Below are 23815 nucleotides of genomic sequence, written 5' to 3' on the forward strand. Positions count from 1 at the left end.
TTGAATAGTTACGATTCTCACGATCTCGGAGCACACAGTGTACTCTTGTATCTGCTCGCATCTTGTACCTTGTGTCAGCTTTGAATTTTGAACCATAGACATTATGAATGTTGAAATGGCAAAAATATCACATTCAGCCCATTAAAACAACGAATTATTTAAACGTTTATTAAAAGTATTTACAGATATTTTCCTAGATATAGCACCACTACCATGTAGGAGTTTTATCACCTCCATTTTCGGAGTATTATCACCTCCATTTTCGGAGTATTATCATGGCGTACTCTAGAAGCATAAATGACACTTTACAACAATGTGACCTATGTATTCTTTTATGACAAATTCAATGGTCTACAAAAAGCTGTGGTAAACAAAATGCTTGGACACAGAAATAGAAATGAACACCCGGACTTGTGATGAGGCACAGAGGGGTTGTAAAGGCTAGTTGCGCCCCATTGACAAAGCTAGCGCAAAGCTGTCAATGGCCGTTTTTAGAGTTGTTAGGTCCAAGGGGCTGCGTTGATCGTGCTCTCAAGACGTGAGCCTATCTTGTTGCTCCACTCTCGTCTCATCTTACTCTCTGTTGACGAACTGGATAGAGAAAGAAAAGGAACGATATGAGTCAGCCAGAGTACATTATCAATGGTCAACCGAAAGCTGAAATACCTCAGTAACAGGTAGAACATGCAGAACACCTAGGACAACTAAACATGAACTGGAATGTCATCTGTCATTATCTCAGAATTATTGCCACTTTCTGAGGGTATTATGACAGCCTTGTCACAAAAACCCCAACAGGAAGAATGTCAAGCGCTTTAACATTGACCATGGCAGATGACGCACAACTGAAATACAATAATTGACCGTATGCATGCATTCTCCAGACACTCACTTATGTCGTTGTTCCTGGTGATGGCGATGGCTGCTCTAGCCCGAGGCCCCTGCTGGGTGAAGTGGTAGCCGATCTTTACGATGCTGGAGTTGTTCTCCAACATGGTGGCAATCTCCATCTCACAGGAGTCCCCCAGTTTCTGTCTCTAGGAGTGGGGTGGGTCAAAGGATGAAAAGGACTTCAATAACCCCATAACCACACAATACAATCACAGCATTGCCTTGTTATAAGTTTATCATTGTTTTTTCTCTCTCCAAAGTCTTTTCGTGTCTCTTGAGGAACTCAAGGAATTTGTTTTATATTCAGTTGTTTATACAGCATACATGCAGTATGTAGCACTATTCAAATGTATGTATTCATACTACAGCATACTTTCTGTATGGGTGTCTGACCTGGTTGTCGATCTTGATCTCGGTCAACGTGTTGTTGTTGGCCATGGCCTTGACGATGGCATTCATGCCCTCGCAGGTGATGAAGTTGGACTCGATGTTAAGACTCTGCAGAGTGGTGTTCTCCTGGAGCATCTCAGCAACAGCCTGGTTCACACACATCCACACTTATGCTACTAGAGTCACATTCATTAGTAACAGGTGAAAATTGCAATAAGGATGTGAAAATGAGAATTCTTTGTGTTTAGTCTGCGGGAGAAGGATGTACTCACATAGGCCACGGGGTCGTTGCTACGGGTAGCGGCAATGCTCAGATACTCCACGTGGGTGTTGCCCTTCATCGCCTCAAAGATCTCTTTCAGTGTTGGGATGGGAACGTCCTACAGGACAGACAGACGTCAATCACTGTATGCTGATTCAGTACGCCATAACACACGAGGCTACACGCTAGCATCAAGGGATCTCATCCTCCATTGTAGAATTGGTCACTGTGTACGTTCAGACAATAGGATCTAAAGCCCACTGGCTTCACCTTGATGTTGTTGAGGTTGACATCAAACAGGCTGCTGTCGTTTTTCTGGATCAGCTGAAGGGTTTCCTCCACGTTTGTGGGGTTGGGGGGCTCGTCTGGGAAGACCTTGAATGCATCTGGTTTTACCACACCTGAAAGCACAGGAGTATCACAGGTTAGTGTAAGACTTTCCTAAACATGTAATATACAGAATACCGTAGTAGGTATGTTCTGCTCTGCTGGTCAACCTCTTCATACGTACTGTTGATGCCCTCTGTGTTGGCGATGGTACCAGTGGTGCCCAAGGCGTCGTAGTACTGCTTGTTGCTCATCAGTGTGTACATTCCCAGAATAGCTGCAAAGAAATGGGACGGATTTATATATCTGGAACTCTCATTCACCATCCAGTAATATTTCCTCAGTTCAACATAATTAATGGTAGCTGTCAGCTGAGACCTTTAGCATGTTATTCTCCCAGTAAGTAATCACAAGGCCTTAATTATAACTAAACTGAGAGTGTATGTGACTGCAATTATTTATGAGGGCATTGTTTTGACAGGCAGGTCTCCCAATCTCAATTATACTCTACACATCTTCACGTAGAGAGGTGTATCTATTTCAACAACTGAATTGTACGTTTACAGTATACACCCAACACTGTGCAGTACATTGTATCATGAGAAATACTTGGTACAGTATTTACCATGTTATGCACGTGCCTACTCTATGTCTGCTTGACCAGATAAGGACATTGTAGCCTTTCCTCAGTTCTTACAGAGAGAGTTGCAGTCCCTGTCTTTAATCTCAGTGCCTCCAGGCCCTAAGGACGTTATGACACCAAACATGAATGTGAGCCATGCAGACACACCAAGCCCAATGTTATTCTAACTGAAAATGTGCCAACACGTAATGAATGGTTATTCGGCCCCTCATTTAGATGCATACATAGACATAGAGGCCATGGTATTGTTCAGTATGACACCATGCCCTGGGGACGAGTACTTTGAATTCCAAATATGCGGTGAGTTAGCTCAGCACTGGTAATTTTACAAGATGGGATGTAGGATGTAGAACAATGGGCTCCTAAAAATATAGACTGGTGCTGCTGTTGCTTTGCTCAAATCTCCAGTAGAGGGCAGCACTTTGAATGCCTCTCCCAGTCTCATTACAGTCGGCCCCTCGCCACCAAACTGTGTCACACACCAACTGCTGTGACAGCAAACCCCCACCGGCCCCTGCCCCCGGGCTCCGACCTGGGGCAGGCTGGGAATTATGGGAGGGAAGGCCTTGTGAGGAGAGAGGGATCCAGAGTCAGCTGGTCTGGTGCAAAATGTGCCAATGTCACCCGGCTTGACTCTACAGTAGCTTTACAGTACAACCCAGCCTCTCAATAATAACAACAATTCCCAAAATACCATCAGTATTATTAAGAGTAAAAAGTATCCATTAAATCTCTACCGACTGAGGTCTCCCTCCCTTGCTGCTGGTGGAGCCGGCCAGGCAGCTATGCTATTGTGGACTCAGATCCAGCCCTAAACAAAGAGTGACAGAGGCTAACGAAAATTTAATCCTCATCTGGACTCCCTCCAGGGTCAAAACTTTGTTCTCAATGAGGGGGTTAATGACAGGCTAATCTATGTGGACACACAGTTCCACTCCCCAAACTCCCCCACTGTGACTTTCCAGACGCCTATGCTCTGTGTGTGTGGCTCTGCCATTAAAGGAAAAGCAGTTAGGAGGCCTGCCCCTCGGACTGAGGCAGGCCTGGCTCCCTTGCACAGTGGGTGGATACGGACGGGGGATTGAACTATTGTGATAAACAGTGTTTGATCTGGGCCATACTCTGAATGATATATGCATAAGGGTGTTATGGTCTCAAATGGTTGTGTAGCTTAAAAGAGGATTCTCATCGAATTAGATATCATTTGGAAACAAAAAATGTACTGTGTGTTTTTTGGGTGAAAATCGCCTATATCAAATTGAACCATAAATAACTTTGTTGTTTTGAAAACAATGTCAGAGAGCACAGATGCAGTAAATGATAAAGTCCTTGTTAGGCGTTGTTATGAAGTAAGCACAGTGAGAGTGTAAAAACAACCAACAAATCTGGTTGGTACTGTAAGTGTTGACCGCACGAGACCAAAATATCTGGTTGGTACTGTAAGTGTTGACCGCACGAGACCAACAAATCTGGTTGGTACTGTAAGTGTTGACCGCACGAGACCAACAAATCTGGTTGGTACTGTAAGTGTTGACCGCACGAGACCAAAATATCTGTTGAACTGAACTCATTTCACATCTCCATTGGGGTAAACATGAAAAAAAAAATGAAAACTTGTTGATTCAATGAATTACCTTTAAACAAGGTTGCCTCTTGTTTGGTATAAATTGATATAGTAGCTTTACCTAACAGACAGGTCTTTGACTCCCTCCCCATCCCTCTTTCCATTCCTTCCTTCTTTTGGTGGCTCTTGGCCAGCTTATTTTCGTGTTGCTGCTGAGCGCATGGAATTGGAGCCCTCCCATGCCATGTCCCACATCCAATGTCTCTGCATGTCTCTATGTGTGGGAGTGGGTCTGTGAAGCACTGGAACAATAATACTATGGATCAATGAGGAATGGAATAATATGGGTCTATGACAAAATAATAAAATAGGCCAGGGTCACTGTAAACAATTGGGTTCCAATACACAGGGCTGGCTGTGAGCCAATGAGGTAACCATGGGCTGTTTTCCCCTAAGGTGGGCGGGGCCACAATGTTCTATCTACCGGCTGGGAGTATTGGGCAACATCATATTGAGACAATGTAAGGACACAGAGGGATAGGGCGGCAGGTAGCCTAGGTAACCATGGGCTGTTTTCCCCTAAGGTGGGCGGGGCCACAATGTTCTATCTACCGGCTGGGAGTATTGGGCAACATCACATTGAAACAATGTAAGGACACAGAGGGATAGGGCAGCAGGTAGCCTAGCGGTTGGGCCAGGTAACAGAAAGGTAGCTGGTTGGAATCCCTGAGCTGACTAGGTGAAAAATCTGATGATGTGCCTTTGAGCAAGGCACTTAACTCTAAATGCTCCTGTAAGTCGCTCTGGACAAGAGCATCTGCTAAATGACAAACAATGTTTTTTTAAATGATAGATTCTCACCTGCGATGTCACACATCTCAGCGTCTGTGGCATTCTTCAAAGCCTCCTCCAGCTCAGGCTCCAGGGTGATCTGCTCATGGTCGGGGATCTTTCCATGGCCCTCCTTAGGAACAAATGCTCTCCCTGGAGAGGGACAGAGAGAGAGAAGAAGGAGAGAAGGAGAGAGAAAGGCACACAGACAAAGGGACTGTCAGGGCAACAAGTATCCAAGGGGTCATTAGCAGACTGTGTAGCACACGTGTTTGTTTGGTACAATCGAGGGGAAAATGTTTGTTCTCTCAGTAAGTATCTTGTATCATATAACATTCTTTGAGACTATAAAAGTTGCCATGATTGTAATATGCCCCTTACAGTGGATTTGTCTGTGTTGTGGTAAAAGAAAAAGTATTTGGATTGTTTCTGAAAACACTAAGAACACCCTGGTTTATATGGGCTTTGTGAATAAACTCCAATAAACTCCATTTTCTATTGTATAATTTTATGCATCTCATTTCCATATCAATGTTACACAAACTGCTAAAATTGCACTTTTATGTCATCACTTACCATTACTTATTTATAAAGTTCAAAACATTGGATTGTTTTTCAGTTTAAAGCAGTGGTTCTGAAACTGAAACCCCCCCCCCGTGTAGTGTGGAGTAGTGGAGTCAGTAGTGTTGTTCAGTAGTGTAGTGTACCGTACCTTTCTTCTCGCCAGTAAAGGGCACCAGGTCGTCTCTGTCCTCATGCTCCAGAGCTGTTTTCTCTAAGTGATCCAGCAGGGCGTCACGGTCAAACGCCCCCGTTGGGCTCTTCTTGGTCTGGTCACGCTGGCGGTACCCGGCTGGCAGGATGGCATTCTGGCACAGAAACAGTAGGGGTCAGAGGGCATGTGGACATTGTACAAAGAGTTCTGAATCCTCTGGGGTTCTAGTAACTGGTTGTGTGAGACTGTGTTTTTTTAGATGTTGTAAAATGGATTTATATGATTTATGACTACAGTATAAAGCTACGTAATCCCCAGGGAATTCCCAAGTCTTACAATGTCAGAGAACAAGATAACATGGGGATTGTGTTCTGTGTGTATCAGTGAATCTGTTGTACAAGGCACGCCAGGAGTGTGGGTTCAGTTCCAGGGCCACCCACACGTAAAATGTATGTATGGATGACTAAGTCGCGTTTAGATGGAAAGCGTCTGCTAAATGGCATATTATTATTATTATTATTATTATACTATGAGCCTTGTGCATTCCTCAGTCTTTGAGTCCTAAAGGCTTCCCCCATGCCGATATATTGTGTGCTGGAGGTATCTTTTCTACAATGAATTCTCTTTTTTTTGTCACCAGGGGCCCTCTGGGGCCCTCAGTACCTCGGGGTCCATCTCCTGCAGCTCACACTCTAGCGCCTCTATCTCCTCGGGGCTCATCCCTTTAAGGATGGCATCCTCGTCGATGTCCCGGGGGTCGCTTTTCGACATGTCTGCAGGCTGGCTGGGTTCCTAGCTAGGGTCACAAACACACCAACCCCTGGGGTAGAGCAGGGCACTGTCTGTGGGGAGAGGCAAGAGAAAGGAGAGGGTGCGCTTATGAGACAGGGATACAGATTGGACAGCTCTTGACAGATATGACCTAACAGTGAAGGATACTATGTTGGTGTCCTGTTAGAACTAGCCAGTGTGACAGAACCTGGGTAGCTAGGACTTAAGCACACCAACTATTTTCATGGACTGTGTCTCATGGGCAACTTACGATCTCCATTGAGTATTATTGTTGCCAGTCCAGAGTGTTGCCTCTATGAGGGTATGATTGTAATAATAACTGTATTTCCAGTGATCAACACACATTTCACTGGAGAACCCTGCGGTACACATGAATGCACAAATAAGCACTACTGGGCTACAATGCACAAACACTGCAACATTTGCACTGAGCACTCCTTTTCCCTCCGGAAACTGATATGAAATGAACACACTCCTATAGAACTGAAGCTATGGATTCAAAAGTTAGAGGGAGAGAGAAGGAAAGAAAACGTGAAGGAGAGGGAGAGAGAGAGTGCAGGTTCTTTGCTATTCTTAGTTCCAATGTGGTGAGCTAGGGGTTTAGAGTTACAGAGGCGAGGACAGCGGAGCAGAGGGATGCGTTCCCTCATTTATCACTGGCTGACACCCGCTAGCGGCCCCACCCGTATTCCCTCTACACCCACCGGTGGACAAGCCCCGATAGAGACACAACACAGATCTGAGGTCAGTTTCAAGCGAGAGATGAGCTCAACCATGAAACAAACACAAAGCCTTGGCACTCAGTGGAATAAATACAACAACAATATCATACTGTATATACCTCTGGCAAAACAGGTGACTCATAGGTATGAGTGACGCACCTATCAAGTGTAGGGTCAAAGCCATTTACATTTTCAATTTTAAATCCACATTCATTTCATATTAGTCTTAGAATTGACCCTAATTGTTGACCCTGACCACTTATATGGTAAATAAAACACAACATTGGACCTTTATGTGAGGAACCGTATGTCTACCATTGAAACCGAAACAGTTCTATGAGAGCTATTCAAGGTTACTGACAAGCTCAAGTCAATGATTGGCAATTTAACACTCCAAGTCAATAACAGAAAACCTCATTCATCCATCAATAAGAAATCAATGTCCTGAGTGTTGAACACGTCCATTAGCAGCTGATTGTTGTGGTGTCTAACCTTGTTCCTTTCTGCAAAGGTAACAGTGGTGTGCTTTGCAGCCCTAGATCAAGTTACAATGTCAAATGTTATTAGAGTAGCCACACACACATCTTGTGACTTATTGCAAACACACACCGACACACCTTGTGACTAACGAATAGACTGCATTCACTGAATGCTTAGTCTACCTGTAAATAATGCTCTGGGGATGACAATACCCTTTGTGTGTGTGTGTGTGTGTGTGTGTGTGTGTGTGTGTGTGTGTGTGTGTGTGTGTGTGTGTGTGTGTGTGTGTGTGTGTGTGTGTGTGTGTGTGTGTGTGTGTGTGTGTGTGTGTGTGTGTGTGTGTGTGTGTGTGTGTGTGTGTGTGTGTGTGTGTGTGTGTGTGTGTGTGTGTGTGTGTGTGTGTTTTGCCATGTCGTAATTAGTGAGTTATCATAGAATTACAGTAAAAGATACCACTACCACAGAAATATTGTAAAGGGTGTGTATAATAACTTCAAGTGTGTGAAGTGTTTTCATGTGTGACGACGGCATGTGTCCATGTATGTTTGTGATGCATTGTGCTGAGGGGACACCTCGTCAGCACAATGCAGCTCTAATGTGTTAAGCCAATGACACAAACATTGGGTCAAACAGCTGAGTGTGTAAAAAGATGGAAGTGATTATGGAGCAAACAACTGTATGTACCTTTAAGTTGACATCTTTCCCTGATGAGGACGTAGTGCCAAGAAGCATTGGCATTTTGTTTGTTCTCTTGCACATTGCAGGAACAACTTGGACTTGACTGGATGCAAAAGCAGCACGGCTTTCTCCTTTTCTCATTTGTATGGACAGATGAAAACAAACGTACAACTTCATTGAGCTACATCCAGGTGTAACACGACTGGGCAACATCCAAACATGCTTCTCCTGATTCAACTGCACCAAAGCCCTTGAGCCCATGAGGTTTGTTTGAATAAATAGGCTGTGTGAACTATCGCGCTGAGTTTTACAACATCCTTGCCTCAGTATACAACACTACCACGTGCAGAAGTTTTACTGTGTATGAATGAGACTATACCATTTCAGCACAACAAGTGTTCTGTCTGAAACCTTAAAAAGCCTTCTGACAAATGTGCTTGATAAGTGTTCAAGAGGCAGAATGCCATGTTTTGATTCATTATGTGATTTTAATGTGCTTTTAAACATACAGCTTTTCAGGATTTAATGAGCATGTTTCATATTCCTGGGAGATGTCAGACTGGAAAGTAGTGCACACACACCGGTCCATAGTATTCTCATTGGGTTCCTATGGGAACCAACCAACTTGGAATCTGAGGGGAACAGTGTCACCTGACAAAGCCTGCTGGACATTTCTTTCAATCTGGAATCTCAATCATTCCCTGCACCTGGGTTATGCCTGGCTAAGAGATTCTCTTGGTAAAGATAGTTATTTAATCGCTACACACTACTTAACCACATACCACTTCAAGCATCTTTATCTTAGTTGTGGCCGCTAACCATCTGAGGAGTTGGTTAGCAAAATCCCAGCGACCTGTGCTGCTCCGGGAGACCTCTGGTTCAGCCAATCAAAACTTCAGAAAATTGACACCTGGCTGCACAGATAGCCACTCAGAGCACATCTGTTGAGAGGAGTGGGGACCACCAAACTGGTGCATCCACTTATATTCATCATGGCTTTATGTTAATTTCCCATCAACTGCATGGCATGGTGGCCATGGTGTCACACGCTGTTGTGTTAGAGAGGCTCTGCTTTTTCCACTAGTGTCATCTGGTTCTGACAACGCTCACTCCCACTTTGTAATCTCAGCTACTCTGTGCAGGTCCACTAAAAGCTTGTGGAGCCGTGGGACCAAATTAAGGGTCCACAAGCTGTATGGTGATGTCCACTCCAAGTTCAATATCCTACAAAGTCCAAGTCTCTGAGAGGTACAAAGTTACAACAACTCATACAAAACCACTGTCTTGTTGTACAGTCAAAAGTGACTGTTCGTACAATGTTCCGACAAACCACATGACTTGGGTGATACTGGAAAGATCATTAGAGAGAGGGCCCAAAGTGTCAAAGCAGTGAGTCACTCCTCCGTTTGACAGGTCAAAATATTTCACATTATTGTGTAAAATACCAAATCAACTGCAGCTTAATTTTAGCTTCACAGGTCAGCTACTTCCAATGGTGTAAATCTTTCCCGGCTTTGGTTGCGGCATTCACCACACACTGGAGTTCCACTTGGAGGACTTAAAGCAACTTGTCTGAGAATATCGTCTACTGTCCAACATGGAAGGGTTGTTGTTCCGCTGAATTGTGGGAGGAAAAAGAGGCAAAGGTACCTGAAAAATGTTAATGCTCATATTTTTTATTTAGCTGAGGAAACTGTTCTCATCTACATTGTATGAACATATGTTCTTGGCTTCCATGGTATTTGCCATTCACCATAACTACAATGTTTTGATGACAACACATCAATATGGAAGTTTTCAGAGCCTGAATGCAAGTAGAATTGCTTTTAAAGTACAAGCAACTGTTCAGAAAATAGTAAGAACTATCTAATAGGTGGGAATATATCTTTACAGCAATACAAGGACATTGTAATTCAGCTCCATGCGTCTCTAAGCTGCCGTAAGTCCACATCGTTAGCCACGGTGAATACACACATTTTGTGCCTGTTTTAAAGACTTTAGCACAAATCAGCTGCAACTGGCCCTAAAGACGACTTGATCCAGCCAACACAGCTATTCAAACGTCATGTGCTGCAGTGAAGTTAGCTGGGAGTGGGGTTGAGGGACGACCCCTTAAATCTACCATCCCCTGAGACAACACCACAAACTTGTAGAGCGATGGACAGCTATAAGATGACTTAACCCCAGCATACCATAAAAAGATCTTCAATTGAGTGACAATACTTTAGCTTAGGGTTTCACTGGACTCCCATAGGAGAAACATGAAAACGTCTCTGCATACTTCCAGTCAGATGCAAATGTATTTAATTGTGGCTGAGCTTTCGGTCAGTCAACCTTCATCAGAGCACTGGACTCCCATTGGAAATGCCCAACTGTCAACTGTCAAAGCCGTGGCCAAAATAATCCAAGGCAATTAGAAGACCAACACACCAACTTCTACAGTCAAATTTAAGTATTCAAGCAATACCAACATATTCCAATGTTGGATGAAATGAACCTGCTATAAAGTCGTTCGATTCTAATGCTGTCAAACCATATTCACAACCTTGTCTCCCTAACTTTTCTGTCCCTGACACAGTCTCTCACACACAGACAAATGCACATTGGGTATAGCTTAGCCCCAAGCAGACACAGAGAGAGAGGGATTAAAGAAAGGGCCACCCTCATGCCAACGGTATCCCCACAGTTGAGAGAGAAGCAGCCTCCCACCTACCTTCACAGAGTTGCAGTGCTGGAGCCCTCTACAAGGCAAAGCCTGCTGTTGGAACCTGAGAATGGTGGTTCTCTTTTTTCTATCCCCTCCCACCGGTTGTCTTTTTTCTATACCCCCCTCCCCTCCACTCCCTTCTCCAATCTCCCCCTCCTCTTATCTCCCCCTCCCCTCTCTTCTCTTGCTGTCCAGCCTTCTATGCTGAGACATGGATACTGACAGCACTTTGAGAGGTCAGCATTTTATTACTCTGGCTTCGCAAGAGTGACTGTGAATCACTAAGCAGAGGGAGAGGGAGAGAGAGAGAGAGAGAGAGAGAGAGAGAGAGAGAGAGAGAGAGAGAGAGAGAGAGAGAGAGAGAGAGAGAGAGGAGAGAGACATGAAGGGAGGGGGTTGAATGATGCCAATGTACTAATCAGTGCCTCAATTAATAGAGCCAACCAAGTGTAGTAGGTAACAGTGACATCTACTGGTGCTTTCTGACAAAAGTTGTAACTACAGTTTATCAGGTTAAGACAGTATACAGTGGTACTCTGTGTGTATTCATAATTCCTATCGTACCTTTACTCGACATCTCCAGCCCAGACTCCACTTTAATAACATGCTCGGCTACCACATTTAGCGACAACATGTGATTTGAGTATCAGAGGGGCCTCCTTGTCCAATAGGGTCATCAGATGAGTCCATCAAATTGACCAACACTGGGGTGACCTAAACTGTGAACTTCCAGTGACCTGAAACAAACAGAACATGACATGGAGGAGAGTTCCAAGGGGTTGGCCACCTAAGCGTAAGTGAACAGGTTACATGTTTGGGTTCATGCACGCTTCACAAAGTAGCTCTAGGGGTCAGTGTTACCATCAGTTGATATTTTTAGGAAGAGATTAAGGGACAGGATAAGGATTTTAGACCTGGGTTCTAATAACTGTCACTACAGTCTTTATCTCTTCCCTTATGTAGATATATTCCTTGCCATCCTTTCTCCCAACTTCTTTGATTCATTCTCTTTGTCGATGCATGTTTTCTTCACTGTGAGGAACTGTGTGCTAAGCACCAAGAACTGCCCTGGGCCCATCTGTAAGATTTAATTGCGCCTCTATAAACTCTATTCAGTACAGCAGGTTTGATATCAGGTGCAAGAGACAGTCTAACAAATGCCCACACGGTGGCAGCACATACTCAAAGTTGAGTGTGTCCTAATGATTTATGACTTATAATTGTTAATATGGGTAGTTTCTTGTATTTGGGGGTTGTTTCTGATAGTATGATGTTTTTGGGTTGTATCGGGTTGCTAGGATCCCAACATATATGGCTTGACATAGAGTCCTCTGCCTTTTTGAATGAACAATAGGTTGGTTTACTGTTGAATGAAATCAATCATTAAATGTAGGGAAACTGCCTTCTCCAAAGCTAGGTGCCAGGTCGTCAAGGTGGTGTTTCCAAGTATTTTCTTTGTTGACTTAGAGCAGTTTAATCAAACAACCTGCTACCAAGATCTATGTCTTATCACAGTATCAGTCTGATGTTGTTTTGTTTTCCACCCTCTCTGGTTTCATTTTGACGTTTTTTGATCATTTGAGGCTCTTTATCACATACTGTTTTGATCCTTCAATGTAAAACTCAACTAAACCTCATGATTTGTTTTGCACATTGGCATCACTCAACTCCCCCAACCAGAGAGAGAGAGAGCGAGAGACACAGAGAGACACAGCGAGAGACACAGAGAGAGAGACACACAGAGAGACACAGAGAGAGAGACACAGAGAGACACAGAGAGTGAGACACAGAGAGAGAGAGAGAGAGAGAGAGAGAGAGAGAGAGAGAGAGAGAGAGAGAGAGAGAGAGAGAGAGAGAGAGACAGACAGACAGAGAGAGAGAGAGACACAGAGAGAGAGAGACAGAGAGGGAGAGACAGAGAGGGAGAGACAGAGAGACACCAGGGCTATTATCAGTCAACAGGAAACTACACTAGAGTTGGTAGAATGGGGCTCTCCCCTGACGTTCAAACACTCACACCGCACCCGATCCCCACTAACCTAAGCAAATGAAGTGGTTTCTGAAATTCTGTTTATATATATATATATATATACATATATATATATATATATATATATATATATATATATATACATATATATATATATATATATACATATATATATATATATATATATACATATATATATATATATATATACATATATATATATATATACATATATATATGTATATATATATATATATATATATGTATCAGTATATATATATATAGGAAACTACATATATATATATATATATATATACATATATATATATATACATATATATATATATATATACATATATATATATATATATATACATATATATATATATATATATACTATATATATATATATATATATATATATACATATATATATATATATACATATATATATATATATATATACATATATATATATATATATATACCATATATATATATATATATATACATATATATATATATATATATACCATATATATATATATATATATATACATATATATATATACGTATCATACACTATATATATATATATATACATATATATATATATATATATATACATTATATATATACATATATATATAAATAAGTGGTTTACTAAATATATTTATATATATATATATATATATATATACATATATATATATATATACATACATATATATATATATATACATACATACATACATACATACATACATACATACATATATACATATATATATACATATACATATACATATACATACATACATACATACATACATACATACATACATACATACATACATACATACATACATACATACATACATACATACATACATACATACATACATACATACATACATACATACATTACAGAAGAAACCCCTCCTGTTTTAATAGTAACCAATGGCTCTAAGATCACCACTTTGAATAAGAAGTGGGTGTATTTTCCCCATGAATTACCATCACACAACTACCTGCTAACTAGAAAAGAGAAGTCACATACACAGGAACGTACACACTTCCCCATTCAAGGCTGTGAATTGAATGTAGAAACCTATTTTCGATGACCGAAATAGGACTGAGCTAAACAGGGGGCCTTTGTCTTAAAAACTCAGCACATCCCTTTTTCAGGACCCTGTCATTCAAAGACAAAAATCAAAATAACTTCACAGATCTTCATTGTAAAGGGTTTAAACACTGTTCCCCATGCTTGTTCAATGAATCATAAACATTTAAGACACTTTCAGACGGTAGGCATTTAAGGTCATAGTTATGAAAACTTAGGACACTAAAAGAGGCCTTTCTACTGACTGAAAAACACCAAAAGAAAGATGCTCAGGGTCCCTGGTAATCTGCGTGAACGTGTCTCAGATGTGGCCAGGGCGATGCATTGCAATGTCTGTACTGTGAGACGCCTAAGACATCGCTACAGGGAGACAACATGGACAGCTGATCGTCCTCGCAGTGGCAGACCATGTGTACCAACACCTGCACAGGATCGATACATCATATCTGCGGGACAGGTACAGGATGGTAACAACAACTGCCCAAGTTACACCAGGAATGCACAATCCCTCCATCAGAGCTCAGACTGTCTGCAATAGGCTGAAAGACTGAGGGCTTGTAGGCCTGTTGTAAGGCAGGTCCTCACCAGACATCACTGGCAACAACATCGCCTATGGGCGCAAACCCACCCTCGCTGGACCAGACAGGACTGACAAAAAGTGTTCTTCACTGACGAGTCGCAGTTTTGTCTCACCAGGGGTGATGGTCAGATTCGCCTTTATCATCGAAGGAATGAGCGTTACACCAAGGCCTGTATTCTGGAGTGGGATCGATTTGGAGGTGGAGAGTCCGTCATTGTCTGGGGCAGTGTGTCACAGCATCATCGGACTCAGCTTGTTGTCATTGCAGGCAATCTCAACGATGTGCATTACAGGGAAGACATCCTCCTCCCTCATGTGGTACCCTTCCTGCAGACTCATCCTGACATGACCCTCCAGCATGACAATGCCGCCAGCTGTACTGCTCATTCTGTGCATGATTTCCTGCAAGACAGGAATGTCAGTGTTCTGCCATGGCCATCGAAGAGCCTGGATCTCAATCCCATTGAGCACATCTGGGACCTGTTGGATCAGAGGGTGAGGGCTAAGGTCATTCACTCCAGAAATGTCTGGGAACTTGCAGGTGCCTTGGTGGAAGAGTGGGGTAACATCTCACAGTAAAAACTGGCAAATATGGTGCAGTCCATGAGGAGGAGATGCACTGCAGTACTTAATGCAGCTGGTGGCCACACCAGATAGTGACTGTTACTTTTGACCCCCCACCTATGTTCAGGGACACATTATTCCATTTATGTTAGTCACAGGTCTGTAGAACTTGTTCAGTTTATGTCTCAGTTGTTGAATCTTATGTTCATACAAATATTTACACATGTTAAGTTTGCTGAAAATAAACACAGTTGACAGTAAGAGGACGTTTCTTTTTTTTGCTGAGTTTAGAAGGAGGATGGAACATGGTGAGCCCATAACTGACAATAGGCCTTTGTCCCAAGGAATGTTCACACAGAGCTGGTGTCTCAGCCTACATAGAAGGATCAGAGCAGTTGGTGCTGTGTTTACAGTAAACAAGCTCTGTCCTTCTTGGACTTGACTGTATGTTCCTCCATGTTTGTTATGGTTGAAGAACATCTTCACCCATAGGCTACGTGGGATATAAGACCACAATGTTCAATGTGTGTGTACTGTATAAGCTGTATCCTTGGTGATAGGTCAATTCATGGTGGTAACTCTGTTAAAGTACCAGATCATTGACTAGGATCAGTAGTAGATTCTGAATGGCATGAAGGCCGCTCCCTTTGACTCATCTAAATGCCTATACAAAGTCTAGTGACTATCAGGTACATTGTAGATCTGGGCAGTGTTCAGGGTGGAATTACATTCCTTGAATGTTGTAACACATAAATAGCGTTGAGCTGAATATTTGTGTTGTCTGAGTATTGCCAGCACAGCAACCGAGACTCCAATCGTGTGTAAATGACCTGAAATATTTCTTGAGATATCAATAACCTTTTGAATTTCTGTCCTTGCCGCATGATTATGATATCACCTGTCCACAGGGCAGGGTTATTACCTTTGTGTTTGCCATATTTTTATTTATTTAACTTGTCAAGTCAGTTAAGAACAAATTCTTATTTATAATGACGGCCTAGGAACACTGGGTTAACTGCCTTGTTCAGGAGCAGAATGACAGATTTTTACCTTGTCAGCTCAGGGATTCAATCTAGTAACCTTTCGGTTACTGGCCCAATGCTCTAACCACTAGGCTACCTGCTGCCCCTATAGGGATGTTAGTAATATGGGATTGATAAAGACGGCATACTATGGCTATGAGGTCCCACCATGAGTTGCATATTTCAAACACGTAAAGAGTCAGTTTTTAGAACTGAGATAAGCCAATTCATTTTAAACCTCTCCCTGTCACCTACCTTTCTCTTCTTTTGAGCACGTGCAGTCCAGATAGCTCAGTTGGTGGTAGTATGATGCAGGCAACATCAAGATACATTTGTAAATAAATACATGTATAAATAAATAAAGGTGAATGGGAAAAAGCTGAATGGAGACGGGTATGTGATCTATGAGTTAGGACATAGCGTTCATGGTCACATGGCTGATCGTATTTCCTTTGTCCCTGAACCTCACAGGGTGCTTTGTCTGTGAGAGGGGATCCGATTTCCCCTCTTGTTTGATGTCTCCTCCTCCCACACCTCTCTCCCCCTATTCCCCTTACCCCCCCCCCTTCCACCCTCTGTTCAAGCAATACAGAGAAACTTGATATAAAACAGCATCTGCCATGGCTCTAAATCCTACTGAATTAGCAGTATGCTTGAATGTACCACGAAACACACCTCTTTAGGACAAAATGTCTAGGCACAAAATGGAGTATTTGTGCTATTCCTTTCAGTTTTCCTAGCAGGGTTTGGTATGTATTTGGTATGTATTTTTTATTTACATATTAAAAAAAACACATGACCTGAATTTCTATACCCTCCTCAGACTATAGGATAATCAATTTTAACGATCGACACGATCTCACCCAATTCATACTGGAAAACAACATGTGGTATGTAAAGCATCCATTTGAATGTATTGTGAGTGGGTTCTCCTTTCAGGCTAGTGGGCTGTCTGAGAGGCTCCTGCAGACTAACAGGGTCTGCCTGGGTCAGGGGCCTCTTCCCGTAACACAGGCGCCATTGAGCGGCATTACAAGAACCCCCTCAGCGTCCTTCCTCCAGCCAGACTGATGTAAGGGCTGTGGAATGTGGAAAACAGATCGTACGGGGGGCCTTGTTCTCCCTACTGAATAGTCCTTGGGCAGGAATCCAGACCACATGCCACACAGAAGGGGGGGGGGTGGCAGAGAAAAAAATAACTTTACTGGAAACTCAGTGTGAAAGTAGTCAGAGAGAAATCAAGGGAGAGAGAAAACATTGGTACACTGTAAAAGAAAGAGAAAAGGAGCGAGGACAAAGTGAAAGCAGTAGTTTGTCAGTAGAAAGGATGTGGATGAAGAGTGGAGGGAGAAGAAAATAACCACTATATCAATCAAAACGGAGAGGGGAAATCCAAAAGAACAAAATGAAATAGAACTATAAACAAATCAGAAGAAAACCTTGAGCAAAGTAATAACACCTAAAAGTCTAGATGAGCCTAAAGTAGCTGTACAGTGCATTCAGAAAGTATTCAGACCCTCTGACTTTTCCAGAGCTTTTTTCTAAAATTGATTGAATAAAACAATCCAATAAATAACAATAAATCAATCGACATACAATAGCCCATAATGACAAAGTGAAAACAGGTTTAGACAGTTTTACAAACGTATTAAAAATAAAAACAGAAATACCTTATTTACAGAGCATACGTGTTCAGACCCTTTGCTATGAGACTTGAAATTGAGCTCAGGTGCATCCTGTTCCATTGATCATCCTTGAGATGTTTCTACAACTTGATTGGAGTCCACCTGTGGTAAATTCAATTGATTGGATATGATTTAGAAAGGCACAGACCTGTCTATGTAAGGTCCCACAGTTGACATTGCATGTCAGAGCAAAAACCAAGCCTTGAGGTCGAAAGGAATTGTCCGTATCGTTCAGAGACAGGATTCTGTCGAGTCAGAGATCTGGGGAAGGGTACCAAAATATTCCTGCAGCATTGAAGGTCCCCAAGAACACGATGGCCTCCATCATTCTTAAATTGAAAAAATGTGGAACCACCAAGACTCTTCCTAGAGCTGGCCGCCCAGCCAAACTGAACAATCGGGGGGAGAAGGGCCTTGTTCAGTGAGGTGACCAAGAACCTGATGGTCACTCTGACAGAGCTCCAGAGTTACTCTGTGGAAATGGGAGAATCTTCCACAAGGCCAACCATCTCTGCAGCACTCCACCAATCAGGCCTGTATGGTAGAGTGGCCAGATGGAAGCCATTCTTCAGTAAAAGGCATATGACAGCTCGCTTGGAGTTTGCCAAAAGGCACCTAAAGGACTCAGACCATGAGAAACAAGATCCTCTGCTCTGACGAAACCAAGATTGAAGTATTTGGCCTGAATTCCAAGTGTCACCTCTGGAAGAAACCTGGCACCATCCCTATGGTGAAGAATGTTGGTGGCAGCATCATGCTGGGGGGGGGGATGTTTTTCAGCGGTACGGACTGGGAGACTAGTCAGGATCGAGGGAAAGATGAACGGAGCAAAGTACAGACAGAGCTCAGGACCTCAGACTGGGGTGAAGGTTACCTTCCAACAGGACAACGACCCTAAGCACACAGCCAAAATAATACAGGAGTGGCTTCGGGCCTCTGAATGTCCTTGAGTGGCCCAGCCAGAGCCGATTTAACATCTCGGGAGAATAAGGCTGTAATGTAACAAAATGTGGAAAAAGTCAAGCTTTCCGAAAGCACTATATGTGTTGGATAGGATTCAGTTTGTTCACTTCAGTTCACTTTACCTTATTCGCCTTTGAAATTAATAAGCTCACACTTCTCAAGCACTTAAAAGACAATAGTATATTGACAATAGTCAACAGGTGAGAGGGAGAGAGAGGCAGAAAGATGGAAGTCATGATGTCATACAGTAGGAAATCAGATGTGTTATCAAGGACGGTGGCACAAAGCACCAGTAGGTTATACACACAAAAACAGATGATATCATAACATGAAAATTACATCAACAAAAGCAACATAACAGACAAGAGACAAGTCTATACAAAATATGATTAAATAATGAAACACAGAAAGTGAAAGTGTGATGTCATGATTGAGAAAACAACAACAAAACAAAACAGAAAATGCTAAAGTTAAGCTACTGAAGGTATGTAGTGCAATCCTCCCCAAATTCCCATGACCTCATTTTCTCATCATGGTGAGCTGTTACGCCATGTTTTGAAACTAATCCACATCTTCTGTCTGGAACAAACTGTCCGCCTTATTACTGTACATTTACGTTCCATAATACTGTCCTCATTCTGTAGCAGCATGACATATGACCCCTGAAATGAAGTAGGATTACGGTGTCTGAATAGGTACATTAAACATGTTGACGGTTTACTAAAGAATGATTAGCACCAATAATAGGGTGTTTGTTTGTTTGTTTGTTTTGCTGCAGTGGTATGTCATCATACGTGCCCTCCGCTGCCTAACGCTGGAGGATGAACTGACCATGTCATTTCATGTCAGTTCAGCATCACGTAATGTCTGTTAAAGGGGCGACACCTCTCTCTTATGTAAGATTCCTCCTGCAAGCCGGGGCATGCTCCCCATGCAGGCACGGCCCAATGCTGGATTCTCAACTGCTGTACGAGACATAGTGTTCCTCCTTTGGCCAGTGATGCAAAGGTTCCATTAGGCATCCACGAGTCTGAAAACAAGCTGAAACAAGTTCCTTTCCCATACTATTTGTCTTTGTCACACTCACATAGCTGGTCTCGTGTTCACTCCTTCGTGCACGACAACGCACGGTAACAGTGGTGTCATATGAAGATTACTTTTTGTCAATTGCACACAAGGTCCAACCAACATTTGTCTTCCGCTTTTACAGGTTTTGGAGAGGTGTGGGGGGCTGCCACACTGGGCGCCCAGGGAGCTGTTGTTGTTGGGGGGTTAAGAGCCTTGCTCAAGGGCACATATGGTACAGTGACAGTGCAGGCATAGACTAGGGGGAAAAATGGGTTGTGTAAAAACATTGCATATTTACTGTATCTACATCTGATAGTATACATAGGTCATAGATATTAGACCCTGACCTGACCACTGAAATGACATTTTCGGCTCATGTTATGTTCCTTTTTAGAGGGTTAATACTAGGGGTGGCAGGTAGCCTAGTGGTTAGAGCGTTGGGCCAGTAACCAAAAGGTTGCTGGAATGAATCCCCAAGCTGACGAGGTAAAAATCAGTCGTCCTGCCCCTGAACAAGGCAGTTAACCCACTGTTCCCTGGTCGGCCGTCATTGTAAATAAGAATTTGTTCTTAACTGATTGGGTAAACATAATTCCATGGGTTTGAGGGCTGTGTGACTTGTGAATGTAGATATTCCACGGCAAAATAGTCTGTGGAACCTTGCCAAACTTCCACAGAAATCTACCCATTACCCACCAGATAAATCCCATGTAACTCCCATCTGCAGCCTTGGGTACAATTGAAAAAGCACATAGGCCTAAATATCTCTATCACTAATAAAAACAATGAATCAGGCCTAAATATCTCTATCACTAATAAAAACAATGAATCAGGCCTAAATATCTCTATCACTAATAAAAACAATGAATCAGGCCTAAATATCTCTATCACTAATAAAAACAATGAATCAGGCCTAAATATCTCTATCACTAATAAAAACAATGAATCAGGCCTAAATATCTCTATCACCAATAAAAACAATGAATCAGGCCTAAATATCTCTATCACTAATAAAAACAATGAATCAGGCCTAAATATCTCTATCACCAATAAAAACAATGAATCAGGCCTAAATATCTCTATCACTAATAAAAACAATGAATCAGGCCTAAATATCTCTATCACTAATAAAAACAATGAATCAGGCCTAAATATCTCTCACTAATAAAAACAATGAATCAAGTGAAGTGCTGGATGGATTTCAGGCAGAGCTCGTTATTCAAATTTGCACAAGACAACTATGAGTATATTCAACAATGAACAATTTCATTGCAATTAAGAAACCAGGAAAACATCCTGGTACTTCGAATCTAAAAACAAACAATCGTGCCTCTGCAGGTGATTTGAAGGAGCTGTATGACTGCCACATGACTAAGAAGGTGTATGCTCCATTCTTTGTTCAATCTTTCACTTAAGAACATTTCAACCATCCTTAGTTTGTTTTAATGGGTGCAGCGTGGCATAATAGCTTGGTTGATATGTAAGATTCTAACAATCTCAATACTAGGAAGGTGTCCTTAATATTTTGTACACTTAGTGTAGGTCTGGCTGTATTTACTGTATAATATATATAGCCCATAAAGTGTGTTCATGTACTGTATGGTCTTGGATACTAAAAACTTTGAGATAAGAGGCAACCCTTAGACACAAACCCATACCTTCATATAAGACATAAACCCATATATCTTTATTGACGACTGGAACACAACACACATTAACATTATTGAGACCATATCGAAATCTTGGGTTTGAATGTGTACACAAATCACCTTGGCTTGGAGACAAATCACTTTGCAGAGCCTTCGTCCGCTCCTTTGGTGCATCTGCCCATTTACATTTCGTCACTGTGGGGCTCACACAGATGATTTCTTTTACAGCTCTGATCCTTCTCCCAGCTGTTGTAAACATGGGATCTGGCAGAGTGTCAGAGTAAATGACACAACAGACAGCAACACTGGGATAAAGGTGCCGCGCTGTACCCGGAGACGGATACACAATTATGGTCCTTTATAGCTCCTTACAAACCATTGAATATCCCTAATTTCTTTTCATTTGTTTAACACTTTTTTTAAACACAAATTCATTTCGGAGTCCGACCGACCAAATTGGTCTTTACGATTTAATACTCTCAATATTTGAATTGTTTTTATACCATTTGATGTACTTAAGCACTTGAAGAGTTTATATACAAAATGCTATAGAAACCAATTTTTCACATTTTTTTTTCTCCATCAGAAATGATTGCTTTTGGGTACCTTCATGTGTCTGTAAAATATTGCTGTTATCAGATTCTTAAATCGTAGATTTTAGAGGTGTATGCTTTTTTCCCTATATATCCATTGTACATGTGGAATGTTCTTATCCTGTAAATTTGACTGTGATATGTGGTTGCCTCACCTAGCTATCTTAAAATGAATGACCACTTACTGTAAGTACTGTAAGATAAGAGCATCTGCTAAATGATTAAAATGTAAAAGTTTTACATTCAGATCTCATATTACTGTATTGAAGTATAATATATATATATATTGATGTCACAAATGTATCATTTGTAAATGTCTTCATTAAAAACGTAGACATTTGTTACATTTGACTGTGTATTTCTCTGATAGTGAGCATTTAGCAAAACATTTGTCTCTCTGATGTGAAACCAAGTGTTGGAAATGTATTTTATATTTTGTACTGTCACCCCTTTTTCGTGATATCAATTTGGTAGTTCCAGTCTTTCCCCATCGCTGCAACTCCCCTATGGACTCGGGAGAGGTGAAGGTCCTCTGAAACAAGACCCTGCCAATCCACACTGCTTCTTTTTTATTTATTTTTATTTTACCCCTTTTTTCTCCCCAATTTCATGGTATCCAATTGTTTAGTAGCTACTATCTTGTCTCATCTCTACAACTCCCGTAGGGGCTCGGGAGAGACGAAGGTTGAAAGTCATGCGTCCTCCGATACACAACCCAACCAAGCCGCACAGCTTCTTAACACAGCGCCATCCAACCCGGAAGCCAGCCGCACCAATGTGTCAGAGGAAACACTGTGCACCTGGCGACCTTGGTTAGCGCGCATTGCGCCCGGCCCGCCACAGGAGTTGCTGGTGCGCGATGAGACAAGGATATCCCAACCGGCCAAACCCTCTCTAACCCGAACGACTCTAGGCCAATTGTGCGTCGCCCCACGGCCCTCCCGGTAGCGGCCGGTTACAACAGAGCCTGGGTGTGAACCTAGAGCCTCTGGTGGCACAGCTGGCGCTGCTGTACAGCACCATTAACCCCTGCGCCACCCAGGAGGCCCTCACACTGCTTCTTGACGCACTGCTCGCTTAACCAGGAAGCAAGCCGCACCAATGTGTCGGAGGAAACACCGTCCAGCTCAAGTGGTAGATTTTATACAAATATATGTCTGTCATTGAACAACCCCATGCCATGATTGGATCTCTTTTATAATTTCTTTAAACAATAAAGCAATTTAAGCAATAGGGCCCGAGGGGGTGTGGTATATGGCCAATATACCACGGCTAAGGGCTGTTCATATACATGACGCAATGCAGAGTGCCTGGATACAGCCCTTAGCCGTGGTATATTGGCCATATCACAAACCACTGAGGTGCCTTATTGCTATTATTAACTGGTTACCAACGTAATTACAGTGGTAAAATTAAATGTTCAATATATGTATAAACTGGGTGGTTTGAGCCCTGAATACTGATTGGCTGACAGCCGTGGAATATCAGAGTGTATACCACAGGTATGACAACATTTTTACTGTTCTAATTACATTGGTAACCAGTTCATAATAGCAATAAGGCTCCTTGGGGGTTT

General features: G+C 42.2%; 1 protein-coding gene across 1 annotated transcript; it reads right to left on the reverse strand.

Annotated features, from left to right (window-relative positions):
* Positions 1-152: 152 nt before the first annotated feature.
* On the reverse strand, positions 153-6465 carry LOC124006372 (tropomodulin-4-like). Its single transcript, XM_046316352.1, has 9 exons — positions 6287-6465; positions 5621-5777; positions 4939-5061; positions 2055-2147; positions 1814-1944; positions 1554-1661; positions 1285-1428; positions 893-1037; positions 153-591 (listed from the first exon to the last, which is right to left on the reverse strand). The coding sequence occupies exons 1-9, from the start codon at positions 6392-6394 to the stop codon at positions 569-571; spliced, it is 1032 nt and encodes a 343-aa protein (XP_046172308.1). The 5' UTR covers positions 6395-6465; the 3' UTR covers positions 153-568.
* Between the last annotated feature and the right edge of the window lie 17350 nt (positions 6466-23815).

The sequence above is a fragment of the Oncorhynchus gorbuscha genome, linkage group LG19 (assembly GCF_021184085.1).
Source record: "Oncorhynchus gorbuscha isolate QuinsamMale2020 ecotype Even-year linkage group LG19, OgorEven_v1.0, whole genome shotgun sequence".
Classification (NCBI taxonomy): domain Eukaryota; kingdom Metazoa; phylum Chordata; class Actinopteri; order Salmoniformes; family Salmonidae; genus Oncorhynchus; species Oncorhynchus gorbuscha.

Excerpts from the sequence above, each read along its gene's own strand:
- LOC124006372 (XM_046316352.1), bottom strand. The coding sequence starts at position 6,394 with ATGTCGAAAAGCGACCCCCGGGACATCGACGAGGATGCCATCCTTAAA. Across the intron at positions 5,778-6,286 it reads TGCAGGAGATGGACCCCGAG|AATGCCATCCTGCCAGCCGG; the intron begins GTACTGAGGGCC and ends TTTCTGTGCCAG. Across the intron at positions 1,429-1,553 it reads GCAACGACCCCGTGGCCTAT|GCTGTTGCTGAGATGCTCCA; the intron begins GTGAGTACATCC and ends TGTGTGAACCAG.